The 12,594-nt window shown below is 42.0% G+C and overlaps 1 protein-coding gene across 4 annotated transcripts in view; it reads left to right on the top strand.

Annotated features, from left to right (window-relative positions):
* Positions 1–12,594, top strand: part of astn1 (astrotactin 1) — a 180,363-nt gene that overhangs the window by 88,233 nt on the left and 79,536 nt on the right. For all 4 annotated transcript variants that reach the window (XM_042106793.1, XM_042106789.1, XM_042106781.1 and 1 more), the window contains one exon: positions 8,080–8,207. In XM_042106793.1, the coding sequence (XP_041962727.1) occupies positions 8,080–8,207 (128 nt within the window). The remainder of the gene's footprint in view (positions 1–8,079; positions 8,208–12,594) is intronic.

Below are 12,594 nucleotides of genomic sequence, written 5' to 3'. Positions count from 1 at the left end.
GAAGGCACAACACATTATTTATGTGAGAGCATGCTGTAGTATGGTCATTAAGTTGAAAGTAAGAGGATGCAGGAAGCTATTATCTTTCATAGAAGTGGATATTTACTGTAATGGGATATTTTGGGGAAGTGATACATTTTAATTGACTTGCTGAAATATTTTGCTTATGTGAACAGTTAACACTTAAACACAATACAACCAGTTTAAAAGTAAAGATTTAATGATTTAATTTTAATGCTACAGAATTTTTCCTGAAGGCCAATTTTTTTTAAAATATCGGCGTATTAAAGTGATCTATAATGAGATTCATGCATAATGCCGATTTAATTTCATACGCTTGCTATGCTTCTTGTCATCACCATCAAAGCGTGGCGGCGCTACCCGCGCAAATGAAACTTCACATCATCATGGCCTATTTTTGTTGGTGTTTGCATTTGCAATGTTCATGTATGCCATGCATGTTTGTCGGTTGTTGTAGAGGGTGGTTTGTTTGGTATGTCACCAGGGTTGTTTGTTCGGTCAGTTCCTAGTTTTTATTAAAATAACCTGTGCTGGCTGTAGGCTACATGTCAGACTAAACCACATGTCAGTTTTAGAATGTCACAACAATCATTTTCTGAAACAATGCTGCTGGTAGAAAATTCAATTTACCAGAAAATCTAAACCATTTATGCTGCACAGTGCACGCTATTTCTCAACATTAAATCACAGACAATTAATTGGTAGTGTTTTTGTTTCTTTCAAAATTGTGTTTAAAACGGGCCCACTCAAAAAATTGCCTGGCCCATACAGTACCGGTACATAGATCATACTATACATCCTGGCACTGCTGCTGGATTTTCCTGTAGGATATTTCCTGATCATTTGACATCAGTATGCAGACTTAGCACACTGTGAAATGCACCTGTGTATGTTAGCAGTATTCTGCTGCTGTATACTGGCCACCACTGTTTCACACACCCCTCTGAAAACTTCTGGAGCCGACGTCCCTCTGAGTCTCCTCTTCCTATAGGAGAGCTGTTCTGAAGTTCAAGTTTGCCGATGATCCGGGGCCTTGTTTTGAATAGTCAGATGGAGACAAAAGGAGAGGAAGCAGGCGATTTCCAGGAACTCCACAGAGGGCCAGAGGAACTCTGCTATTCTGTTTCATTTTCCCTTTCACACCATCCTCAGAGTTTCTGCTGGCACTTCTTCAAAAGCCACACCCCACAGTTTTGGAGTGTCGCGCGGCATCTGTTTGACTCCTTTCACGGGCAAACTTCTAAAGGACGAGGAAGTCAAACTTTAGTCCCAGACCTTTAATGAACATGATCCGAAATGTATTAAATCTGACTATCCCAGGGTCCCCGGCACCTAGCAGTCGCCAAAGAGACGACAGCGACCTGCAGAACAACTCTGTAGAGACGACTCTCAATGCTTTAAATATTCATCCACAAAACACTGACAGCAGGTGTCACATTTCATAACACCCACGAATGGGAGCTAGTTTATGTGCTCCATTTTTGCTTTGCCTTGGATGGTAGCACACAAGCCGAGCATGAATAATATGTGCATTATTACACTTTTAACCTCTGTTTAGAAGGAATGTGAATTGGAAGAGGCACACACTCACAATTGTGTCTGTATATTCATTCTAACACCCTATCCACAGTATGTGTTGTTAATTAGCCTTGCTTGCCCAAGCACAATTAGCTTGCAAAACAATGGAGGCATGTTCCATGATAAAGTGGGTTGAAATGATACCCGGATGCCTTGTGTGAATGCTGTGCCTCAGCATTGCTGGTGTGAGTGTGTGAACTCTGTAGAGGCTTGCAAAGCTTTGCGGCTTGGAGACGGGTAAAAAGCGAGGCGATAAAAGAGAAAAAATGGCTGCCCAGGCAGGTGGGGATTACCCACCCTCAAGAGCGTGCACACACACACACACACACACACACACACACACACACACACACACACTCACTATCTCACTCACTCACGCATGCTCAGATAAACGCACTCACACTCACAAATGTGCTTGCACATTCATTTACAGATACACATGAAAGACACACACACACGCACACATACACACAAACACACGCACACATGCTTGCACTGAATACATAGAGAATGTGTGCCCATGGAGTCTGCCTTCAGTGTATGTGTGTGTGTGTGTGTGTGTGTGTGTGTGTGTGTGTGTGTGTGTTTGTGTGTGTGTGTGCAGAGCCTGCCCGCTGTATGCCTCTGCTCTGGGGCTGGCCAAGGCAGCGTGTGTCCATCTGCTCAGCCTGGCGTTCAGGTGCTTCCTTCACATGCACCGCATCTTAGATCTCCTGAAAGGAATGCCTTTGCCCACGGCACCTTTCAAACGACTGCAGCCCTGTGCTGTTATATCTCTGATTGCACATAAAATAGGCTCTAAATATGCCGGTAGTGTGAGTTAGATGGAAATAATAAAAAGAAAAGTGCCCTGTGTATTCCCTCGTATTGACTGGTCAATGTCAGGAATAATTAGAACAGAACTTGAACATGCGAGATATGTTCTTATTTCAAATACGAAGGATAGGCCTCTGGGAGTCTTCATTACGGGCGACTAGACCTTTTTGTTCTTGCCTGCTTTTGTGTGAACCAGACGTGTGCGCGTGTAACCCTGGCTTTCTGGGACTGGGGAACGTAGTAAAAATAGGGTTGGCCGTAAAAATTGCCCCACTAATGACTTTCTCTTCCGCCTGGCCTCCAGTCCTCGCTTGGCACTCCTGCTCTTCTGCACAGCAGGCTCTGAGCAGTATTTAATGAATATTTTAGTGTCCTTTGTTCTCATTAAGTATGCTTGGAATCCTGATTAAGAGCATCAACCCCCCCCCCCCCCCCCACCCCCATCTCGCCACCTCTCTCTCTCTCTCTCTCTCTCTCTCTCTCTCCATCGCTCTCTCTCTCGAGGTTTGGGTGCCCACCTCCCTCCTCCTGTTGAGTCGGAGGACTACCTTCATTCGAATACTTAATTAAAGTATCATATATGAGCTATAGTTAGCTTGATAATGTGACACACACAGGCTGGTGGGCTGGTGGTGCTCTTATTACTGGGGTTGTACCAGTGTCCTTTGGGGTTGTGTAGTAAGCATGCACTCTATCAGGTTCAAGAGTGTGTTATAAAAATCTGTGACATTTTGCCTTGGTCTCCACTTGACGTTGATTCATATTGGTTTGGGAAAAAGCTCAGACTTTTGCACATTAGCAAGTTTGCTGAAGACTCAGTAATTGTGAGCCTCCTCAGTGAACATGAAGATGGTCATGGTCCAGCGATTTATGATTTTGTTTCTTGGGGTGATAATACTTCACATCTTAATCTCACTAGAAACCAAAGACTTGTGCATAGACTTCAGACGTCTTCCTCCAGTTCCCCAGTGGGGTGTTGCTAAGGGCCAGACTGTAGGCATGGTAGCATGCTATAAATCTGGACATCATCATTGATAATCACTAGAAACGTGCCAAATTCCAGGTGGGTAAGACTGGACAGTGACTCTGTTATACAGGATTTTTATTGAGTCTGGACTGTCATTCTCCATCATCTGATGGTATTATCACCTCACAATCAAAGAGAAAAAAATGTTATTACAAAGATTGTAAATGTGGGTAGTAAGATAGTGAGGACTTATGTTATTATATATAAGAAGCTATGAGAAAGATTGTATATAATGCTTTTGGTTGAACTTTCATCAATACAGACTCATCATATGTCTCATCATATGTCTCTCAATACAGACTCATCATATGTCTCATCATATGTCTCTCAATACAGACTCATCATATGTCTCATCATATGTCTCTCAATACAGACTCATCATATGTCTCTCAATACAGACTCATCATATGTCTCATCATATGTCTCTCAATACAGACTCATCATATGTCTCATCATATGTCTCTCAATACAGACTCATCATATGTCTCTCAATACAGACCAATAATGACCACTGCAACAAATGTAATGACTTCTGTCATTGACAACAGATTTTGGGCTTCTAATTCATAGCTTTCATATCATTCTGCAAGTAATAGAACTAAAGGTGAAAGTAAACAAGTTCTATTTTACTATTGCATCAAGTTCTATTCACGTGGAGAACTATTGTTTGTTTCTCAGTGGAAGCCACAAAACTAACAAATTCATTTTAAAATACATTATGAGAAGTTTCTTTTCTCATTTTGGCAAGTAGGCATACATTAGGCATCGGGATCTTGTCAGGACTTATTCTCTGATACTGTTTGGTGGACAGGGCATTATCCCTTCGTTAAAATAGTGGCTTCAAGACAACAATGTCAGCATCCATGGAAATCTTTTCAGACACATCTGAAGCTTTATAAAGACATATCACTTTCATCAGTGCAGGCATCTATCTTAATCGGTAAACTGAGGTCTTCAATTTCTCACTAATAGAGCACCTTGAAAACAAGAAAGTGGAACACATTAAAACTTGAACATCTTGATTCCAAGGATGTGTTCCATCATCAGAAGCAAAAGTGGGCATTTGGCTACATTATTAGAGCTTTTTCGTCATGCTGTCTGAACGATGTCATGTTTCATAAAGCTATCACTTTCTGTGACAACACTAATTAATCACAATTTGGTTCTGAAACTGTGCCATTCATGAGATGTATTGCTCATTGGCCACCTCTTCCTCTTCAGTGTGAGAGGTACTGTAACTTCCTTAAGCCAGAGGGACTGAAATACTATGTGATTTTCATATTTTACTTTAGCAGTTTAACAGTTTAGTTTTGATTATGTTCTCCATTTGGTAATGATGTTTGGATGCAGTGGATAACATATTTACAGAGGCCTCTTCATTCAGGAGCTTTTAACTTTTGCCAACTTGTTAATGAGTTACTATACTTCTCCAGTATTGCTCAAGACTTCATTGCATATGCCTCTATCTCCATAGAAATAAACAGATGTTTAGTTAAGTAGTTAAGTTAAGTTAAGTAAATTTGGACAAGTCGCATGATTAAGCATTGTTACTTCATATGTGTTGTTGGGATTGGATCTACAGTATTTGAAATTACTTGAATTTGAATGGTTTTCTTCAATCTACCAGTCACAGACAGTGTGGTGTGTCTGTATAATGGCCAGCCTTATACTGTAAAGTATTTGGGAGCAGTTGGCTTTGTGACGTGTGCAAACTTCTTTGGGCCTCTCTAGGCTCAGTTTACCAGTTCTGTGATGTTTACTCCTCCTCATCAGGACAACATGTTTTTTTTTTAAATCAGATGTGTCTTAGCAGAAAACAAAGAATCTGCCTATTAATATTTTAATGCCAGGCTGTCTACCTCACCATGCTGTTCAGGTTTTTACAAGAGAAACAACGTTTTCCCAGTTACATTTGCCATGGTGTAGGAGTCCCTTGGCTCCTGTCTTGAGAACTGCGGAAGAAGTCGGTGTACCTTCGTGGTGACAGAAGCTGGCTCGCGTTTAGAAAGGGAACACTTGGTTGCATACTGAAAGACATTCTGCTCCATGAGTTTGAGAGAATATGAGGCATGTTATTGTACAATACAGGTATTATAATGATACAGTGTAGAAATGTGTGTATCTTGCCTTCAGAACTGGAAGAAAAATTATATTTCTAGAAAAAAAAAGCTTTATGTAACTGTCTGTGTGCTTCAGTTTGTATATGTATACATAAACCCGTCTGTCTATCGATTTGTAAATAAATGCAGTGCAATGAACAATGTGTAAGTATGTGATATAACTATGTGGGAGGGAGCGGCAGTCATTTTGTAGTGACAGACATTCCTCTGTCAGAGATTAAAAAAGGTTGGATGATCCTACATCCTCGAAGGCTTTCCCAACTTGTGTCCAATTATCTATACAATGCTCTGGAGGTTTGCAAATTTATTTATTCCTACTGAAGCCTTTTCATAAACAACACCTGGCAGCAGAGCTTTGAGAGAGACTTACATGTGACATGGCCAGGGCCAAGATCCAGTACAATAGCAGTTGAAATGGTGAAATGCTCTTTCAGTTGACATAATCTTGCCTTTATCCTTGAGTAAGTCCTCTACTGTAGTTCAGACCAGCATCCAGAGGCTTCCTGTTCTCATGAAACAAACCCGAATAACATTCCATTGTTTCTCATCCTTGACAATAGCTCGTTACCGCACGGTGCTTGGGATGCAAAACGACACATTTGTTAGCTTGCAGGGTTACCTTACATAATATGATATTGACAGTATTTGTCATTGTGCTGCTGTTGTTCAGAGATTTTAATTTGTTTACAAATATTAAACAAGGTTGTTGCATGGATGACAACATCTATGTTTAAATGTTTGCATAGAGATGTAAATGAGTTGAATAAACCACAGTCCTAACAGGGGAAGTACAAAGAACAGAGAAATGTAAGACAGACAGGAAAAAGAAATGGAAAGCATTGGATAAACAATTTCAAACACATCAGAAAATATTTCATGAAAAAACACCTCTCTGAAATCACATGCATGCATCAATTTACAAGAACGATTTCTTTAGAGCACTACGGTGTCTTTTTTTTTGTTTAAAGCATCCAAAAATGACATAGAAACAATGCGAAGAAACAACTTTCGCAATAGGGCTGCTCGATTATGGCAAAAATCCTAATCATGATTATTTTGGTCAAAATTGTACTCATGATTATCGATTAACGATTATTCATGAGGGTGTCCCCTGGGTCTTCGGTGTTCTAATGGTAGCTTTCGAGTTTGCCTAATATTATCCTCGTACATTAGTACAAGCTAATAGACAAGCTGTACCGTACTGATTTAAAAAGATAGCCGTTCTAACATTAGATTAGCCAACTTGCCATAAGTTCTCTGAGTAATTTGGCCACCTCAATCGACAGTGATAGTAATCAACTTAGCAGAGAATGCACTAGTTAAAATTACTAACTAAATGCACTAACTAACAATTTCGGCGTGGTTCATGATGCTACAAACTGCAGGAGCACACACACATGCAACCCAAAACTGATTGAGTGGCCTTGAACTGATTGAGAGGGGAGGGGTGTGTCAAGTGTGGGCTGTGGGGCTTAAAGAAGCAGCGTGAATCAGTACGCTCTATGAGTTGAAATTGTATGTATTTCCAAAAACCCTAATTCTTAACGGAATGTGGCAAAATAATTGTTTTTTTCTCGATTATACAGTATTATTTTTGTGATTGTGTGGAGCCAAAATTGAGATTGAAATTGAAATTCGATTAATTGCACAGTCCAATTTCACAAATCAAAATGTAATGTCAAAAACGTCTACTGTATGCTACATTCTAATAGCTTTTGACGATGACTGAATGATACATTCAGATGTGCTTTTCTGTCTCTGAGTCTCTTCAGCAATATCCATACCCTTTGAAAGGGTAATTTGGGAAACTACAGTATTTGTAACTACCATTATAATTGAAATAATAATGTTTTTTGTCCTGCTTTTGTACTGGTGGTTAGCCTTCAGTCTTTGCTGAACATCTTAATTATACCGTCCAGTCGGCATTCAGGTGAGCCAGTGGATGATTCAGAGGCTTCCAGAAGCCTCTTCAGCTTCTTCAGCAGGGCTTGATATTCATACACAGTGTAGCCTACAGATGAACAAATGAGAGAATATCCAATAAGGCTGATTAGAGAAGTGGATGGATACTAACATTAAGAATTAACTTTATATGGTAAGGGGTGGCAAGAAAAACAGTGAAGGGGAGAATTGTAAATAATATTTATGACATGATGAAGAATGGCATTCTGGAAAGAAATAGTTTCTGAATCAACAATGTTTCCTCACATATAGTGTATGGATTTTTCTGTAATGATATGGCAAAAACCAAGCCTTCTAACAGTATATGTTTTTGATTGACAGATATTCATTTAAATCCAATGGATATATTATTTGCCTCTGACTTGGCTCTCTCCCTCTCTGCCTCTCTTTCTCTCTCTCACTCACTCTCTCTCTCTCTCTCTCTCTCTCTCTCTTCTCTCTCTCTCTCTCTCTTTCTCTCTCTATCCCTATCTCTCTCTCACTCACTCTCTCTCTCTCTCTCTCTCTCTCTCTCTCTATCCCTATCTCTCTCCCTTTCTCTCTCTGTGAATCCAGACAGAAGAACTTTGCTCGAGGCATTGAACAGCAGCTCCCAGATGGCATGGTGGTAGCATCCATCCCAACAGAGGTCCAGTGCCACGAGGAATTATCTGACCCTGTGCCCGACCCGGAATACTTAACTGGTAAGGAAATCAAATGGAATAGCTGCCGTGTGATGCTCCAATGCCCTTTCACTGAGCTAGCTGCATTAGTGTGCTTGTCAAGAGAATGCCATTGCTTATCAAGAGTTGAGTTTAGATCTGAAGCCGAGTTGTCTGTTTTAAAGCAGTGTTTTTCACAGGTGGGGTCTTGCAGCACACGATGCATGATATGACACGATGTAAAGAATAATTTAAAAAAAATCCATGAATGAATATGTGTGTCCAAACTTCAGACTCACACTGATTATTTTTGGAACCAGTGTAACCTTGGATGAAATCCCATGTACTGTGATTTGCTAATATATCAAACTTCATATCTGTTTTGGGGAATCAACATGCCCAGGCAGATCATCTTCAGGACCGCGTACAAGAATATTAAAAGCAGCAAGGTGCACAACAGAGGTTTTAAGCTCAGCAGGTCTGCGTGGTTGCCATGTGACTAAGACTGAGATACATTCTCACTGCAGTAGTGGCTGCACTGCTGCTGAATGCTCTCATGTTCTTCCCAAAAGATAATGCACTTTTACAGAGATCCGTTCCTTTTCATGGTATGAAATAGTTGACTACAAAGGCATCTAAACCGTGTTGTCACAAACAACATCCTGAGCTGTCAGAGTCTCCCCTCTCAGAAAGGCGGGGCTGTTTTTTTTCTGTTCTCATCAATATCAAACCTTTTGTTTTTCTCACAAAAACAACAACAACATCAACAACGGCCATAACAAAACACCAGCTTAGCCTGATCATCTTTGAAAAACAACAACAAAAAAAAAAAACCTCAATATTTGTGAGTACCCCGCAGCACCTTTTCCCATTGGCTTGTTTTCCTGGATGTCATATGATCCACATCTGCCTCATCCTCACGCGTTCCTGCCAGATCAACCAAGTAAATAATGAAGTAGAGGAGAACAGAGGGGGTATTAGCCAAATCATTTTTCATCAGGACGGGGGTGTGCTTCTGGATAGCGCCGCTCCTGTCAAGATCCATTAGCCAGCCGATCTGAATCCTGTCGTCAGCCGGCCGCAGAGCAAGCACTGCATATGCCAAACACTTAGGCGCACAATGCAGAAGAGGTTGAATCTGATGTCCTCGCTAATGTGCCAAACAACTGAGGCTTCAAAGTGCTATAAAAAAGTGAAGAGCTTTAACATGTTGGGGTGTTTGTGTGTGTGTGTGTGTGTGTGTGTGTGTGTGTGTGTGAGGGGAGTGGGGGGGTTCAGGGATTTCTTTTCTCTCTGTGTTCACAAATACTTAATCTTTTTTTCCTCATGTTTTGATGCCTGGGCTCTCTGTAAGTGGCCCTACAATGTTTTAGACCAACCCTGTCACTCAAAAAATGGAAATCGTGCTCGGTGTGCTTATCGATCATTTTCTGTGTCACTCTGAGAGTCCCACATGGAGGGCTTTGTTTGTCAGTAGGCACCAGAATGTCCCATTGAATGGGCGAATTGCCCCCCTCCCCGATCTGTCAGACATTTGGAACTTATTCCGAAATGTGGGTTACATTGATACCAAAAAATGAAACGACTCGCTTGCCGACCTCCTATCCCCCATCACCAGAAATACAGCTGGCCCATTTCACTCATATCCACAGTTATTGTGCGAGTAATTGCCAATCACCACAGACGCGGTATCAGGTGAGCCCTCTCACTGGCCATATTGGGGATTTTCAAAGAAAATTAAATTGTGTAATCTGGATATAGCTTCTGTCAGTCAAATCCACAGGCTGGACTCCGCTCAACAGGAGACCCTTGTTTACCCCAGTGCCTCGCAGGAGACCTTTGTTTACCCCAGTGCCTCGCGGGAGACCTTTCTTTACCCCAGTGCCACGCAGGCTTCTAGGCAAGGCAGGTGGCAAGCTACTGAGCTGCACTGGCCCTGCACCTGATGCTCCTGGTGTTATGCAACCGGTACAAATGGCCCCGGTAAACCCTGCTCATTAGTCATGGTTTTCACAGCCCCTGTATTTAATTATATCAGAGCAGAGGCCACAGGACCACTGGGCATCTCCCTCTGGTCATCCTTTTTCGTTTAAGCATGACTCGCTGAATTACAATTGTTTACAATAAGAATAATTAACTCATTATTATGGCAAAAAGCACTCATGTGTTTTTATGATTTTACCCAAAGTTCGGTTTGGGCTATTTTCTTAACACGACCCATTGGTGCCTTGACCAAATTGGTGATCTTCCGCTGCAACACAGTGCTGGCTTCTCACTTTTACCAGAGGCTGTTTGCGTCGAATTTCTTTCCCCTTCACGTTGCATAGTGTCTCTTTAAACTGCCCCAATTTTTGCACGTCCTTAATGTGTCAGTGCAATACTGAGGCGTTGCTGTGAATATCTCCGCGCGCCGCGCCAAGCCAAAGGAAAACACCTGAGCCAAAATTAGCTGACAGCACCAGGTAATTGGTCGTGGGACAGCCTCGCGGTGAGCCTGGGCGTGGCGCGAAGTCACTGGGGTTGTCGGGGGCCGCGTTCTGCCAGCCTCCCTTGCTGATTTGGGCAGGTTGGCGCCATGGTCCGTGTATTTGTCACTGTGTCAGCACTCCTTGGGCCTCCCTTTGCCCAGCCCTCGCCGGGCAGCGCATTCATCTTCCTCTTCATCTTCAGCTTGGAAGTCATTCATCATAGGCCAGAGGGCTCCATCAATTATTCCAATGGGGAAGGGGGGAGAGGCTTTTGAAAGGCAAATACATCTTGATTTAATTGGAAAGCAGGTAGAGCCCCCCCGAGTCGCTAAGCAGATTTCCTGCAAGGATGAAAATGGTGGTGGTGTGTGTGTGTGTGGGGGGGGGGGGGGGGGGGGGGGGGGTTTGAAAGAGGGAGGGTATGTTTAGCAGTGACTAGTCTTTTGGGTAATGGCGTTAGAACAAAGCCATGCTCATCATGTTCTGCCATGTCTGACCAGGTGAATAGTGCAAAATTGTCAGAAAGCCTGACAAAAATGGAAGGAATGAAACCCGAGATCTGGGCTGCTGTCTTGTCAGTTCCATTTGATTCTGATGCCGATGCTGCTGCAGTCAGGGATCATCAAAACCGGTGGAGTTGGCAGAGAGGTTTGGAGCTCGTGCTACCTCCCTCACAGGTTGCCTTTTAACACCTCTGTAGAATTAGTCTTGCTTGAGGAGTCAGCTAAATTCCGGTCTTGAGTGGGGAGAATGAAAGTGACAGGCTTTGGATTTATAATAATCCGATAAATCCAATCAACACTTAGGGGTTAAGCAGCGGTGTCTGTTGCACTGAAACAATCCAGAATCATATCTGATTCAAAGTCAGGAGCGGGAGAAGCAAGGCGCAGACTTGCATTTCAACCACTTCGGTTTCATGTATGCAATAACTTGTCAAAAATTGCTTGCATGGTATTGGTTAGCCATTTGTTAGTGTTATGGAGCTGGCATCTTCATATGTTAATTAAGAAGAAACATGGAAAAAGGGTGTGGATGATAAAACAGGTCAAAATCTAGGGACAGAGAGAGAGAGAGAGAGAGAGAGAGAGAGATTGTAAATATAAAGCACTTACATGTAAGCAGAATAAAGGATAAATAAAATCAGGTCAGAATCATTTGAGAAGGAAAGAGAGAGATGGAGGGAAAGAAAGAAAGAGAGAGAGAGTGAACAGGAGAGATAGAAAATCAGAGCGAGAGAGAGAAAGAACACCAAGGTCAGGGCATATTATCATTGCTTTATTGTAAAATGGAAGATTGATAATTACATGTCGGTGATAGTCCTCCCTTTGGGGTGTCTTGGATATGCCTTGGGTCACTTGGGAATTTCACACATGGCAGCAATGAGGCAGCAGAAAGGAAATCTATATTTTATTATAGCCAGTAGTAATTGGGAAATCGGTAGAAGGTCACGGCTTCTGGAAATCATATTCCGCTAATGCATTAAAGTATATAATCTATGTCACATTGGGTAAATAAGTAGCAGCAATTTCCAAAACGCTGACACATATACAGATATATTGGTGTATTTTCATAATCAAGTATTGCAATAGGATTGACAAATTGTGATTTGTGTGTGCTGTGTAGTGTAACAAAAAAACAAACAGACATTACTGTCTCAGTTAAATGTCCTTGCTCTTCACTGGCCATTTGATGAGCAGAGGTCACTTTGTCCTTGTGCTGTGCTCTCGGCTTTATGCTCCTCTTTGAACACTGTGACAAGTAAATGACTGGTGGTCCACAAGTTAGCTTTCAGTATCACTGTCGTTCTTTTTTCCCATGTTCTGACCTCATCTGTCTGAGAGCAAGAGCAAAAATATCCAGTGAGTGCAGTGGATTTAGTACTCTCAAAGGACCACACTGTCATTGTGGGAAGGGTAGCCATAGCCTTGGCTCTCTCCGTACAATTTTCTATTTAATTTGGC

This window comes from Alosa sapidissima, chromosome 1, assembly GCF_018492685.1.
Source record: "Alosa sapidissima isolate fAloSap1 chromosome 1, fAloSap1.pri, whole genome shotgun sequence".
NCBI classification, from domain to species: domain Eukaryota; kingdom Metazoa; phylum Chordata; class Actinopteri; order Clupeiformes; family Clupeidae; genus Alosa; species Alosa sapidissima.
The sequence above is the reverse complement of the archived record's forward strand: the minus strand, read 5'-3'. Positions and strand labels throughout refer to the sequence as shown.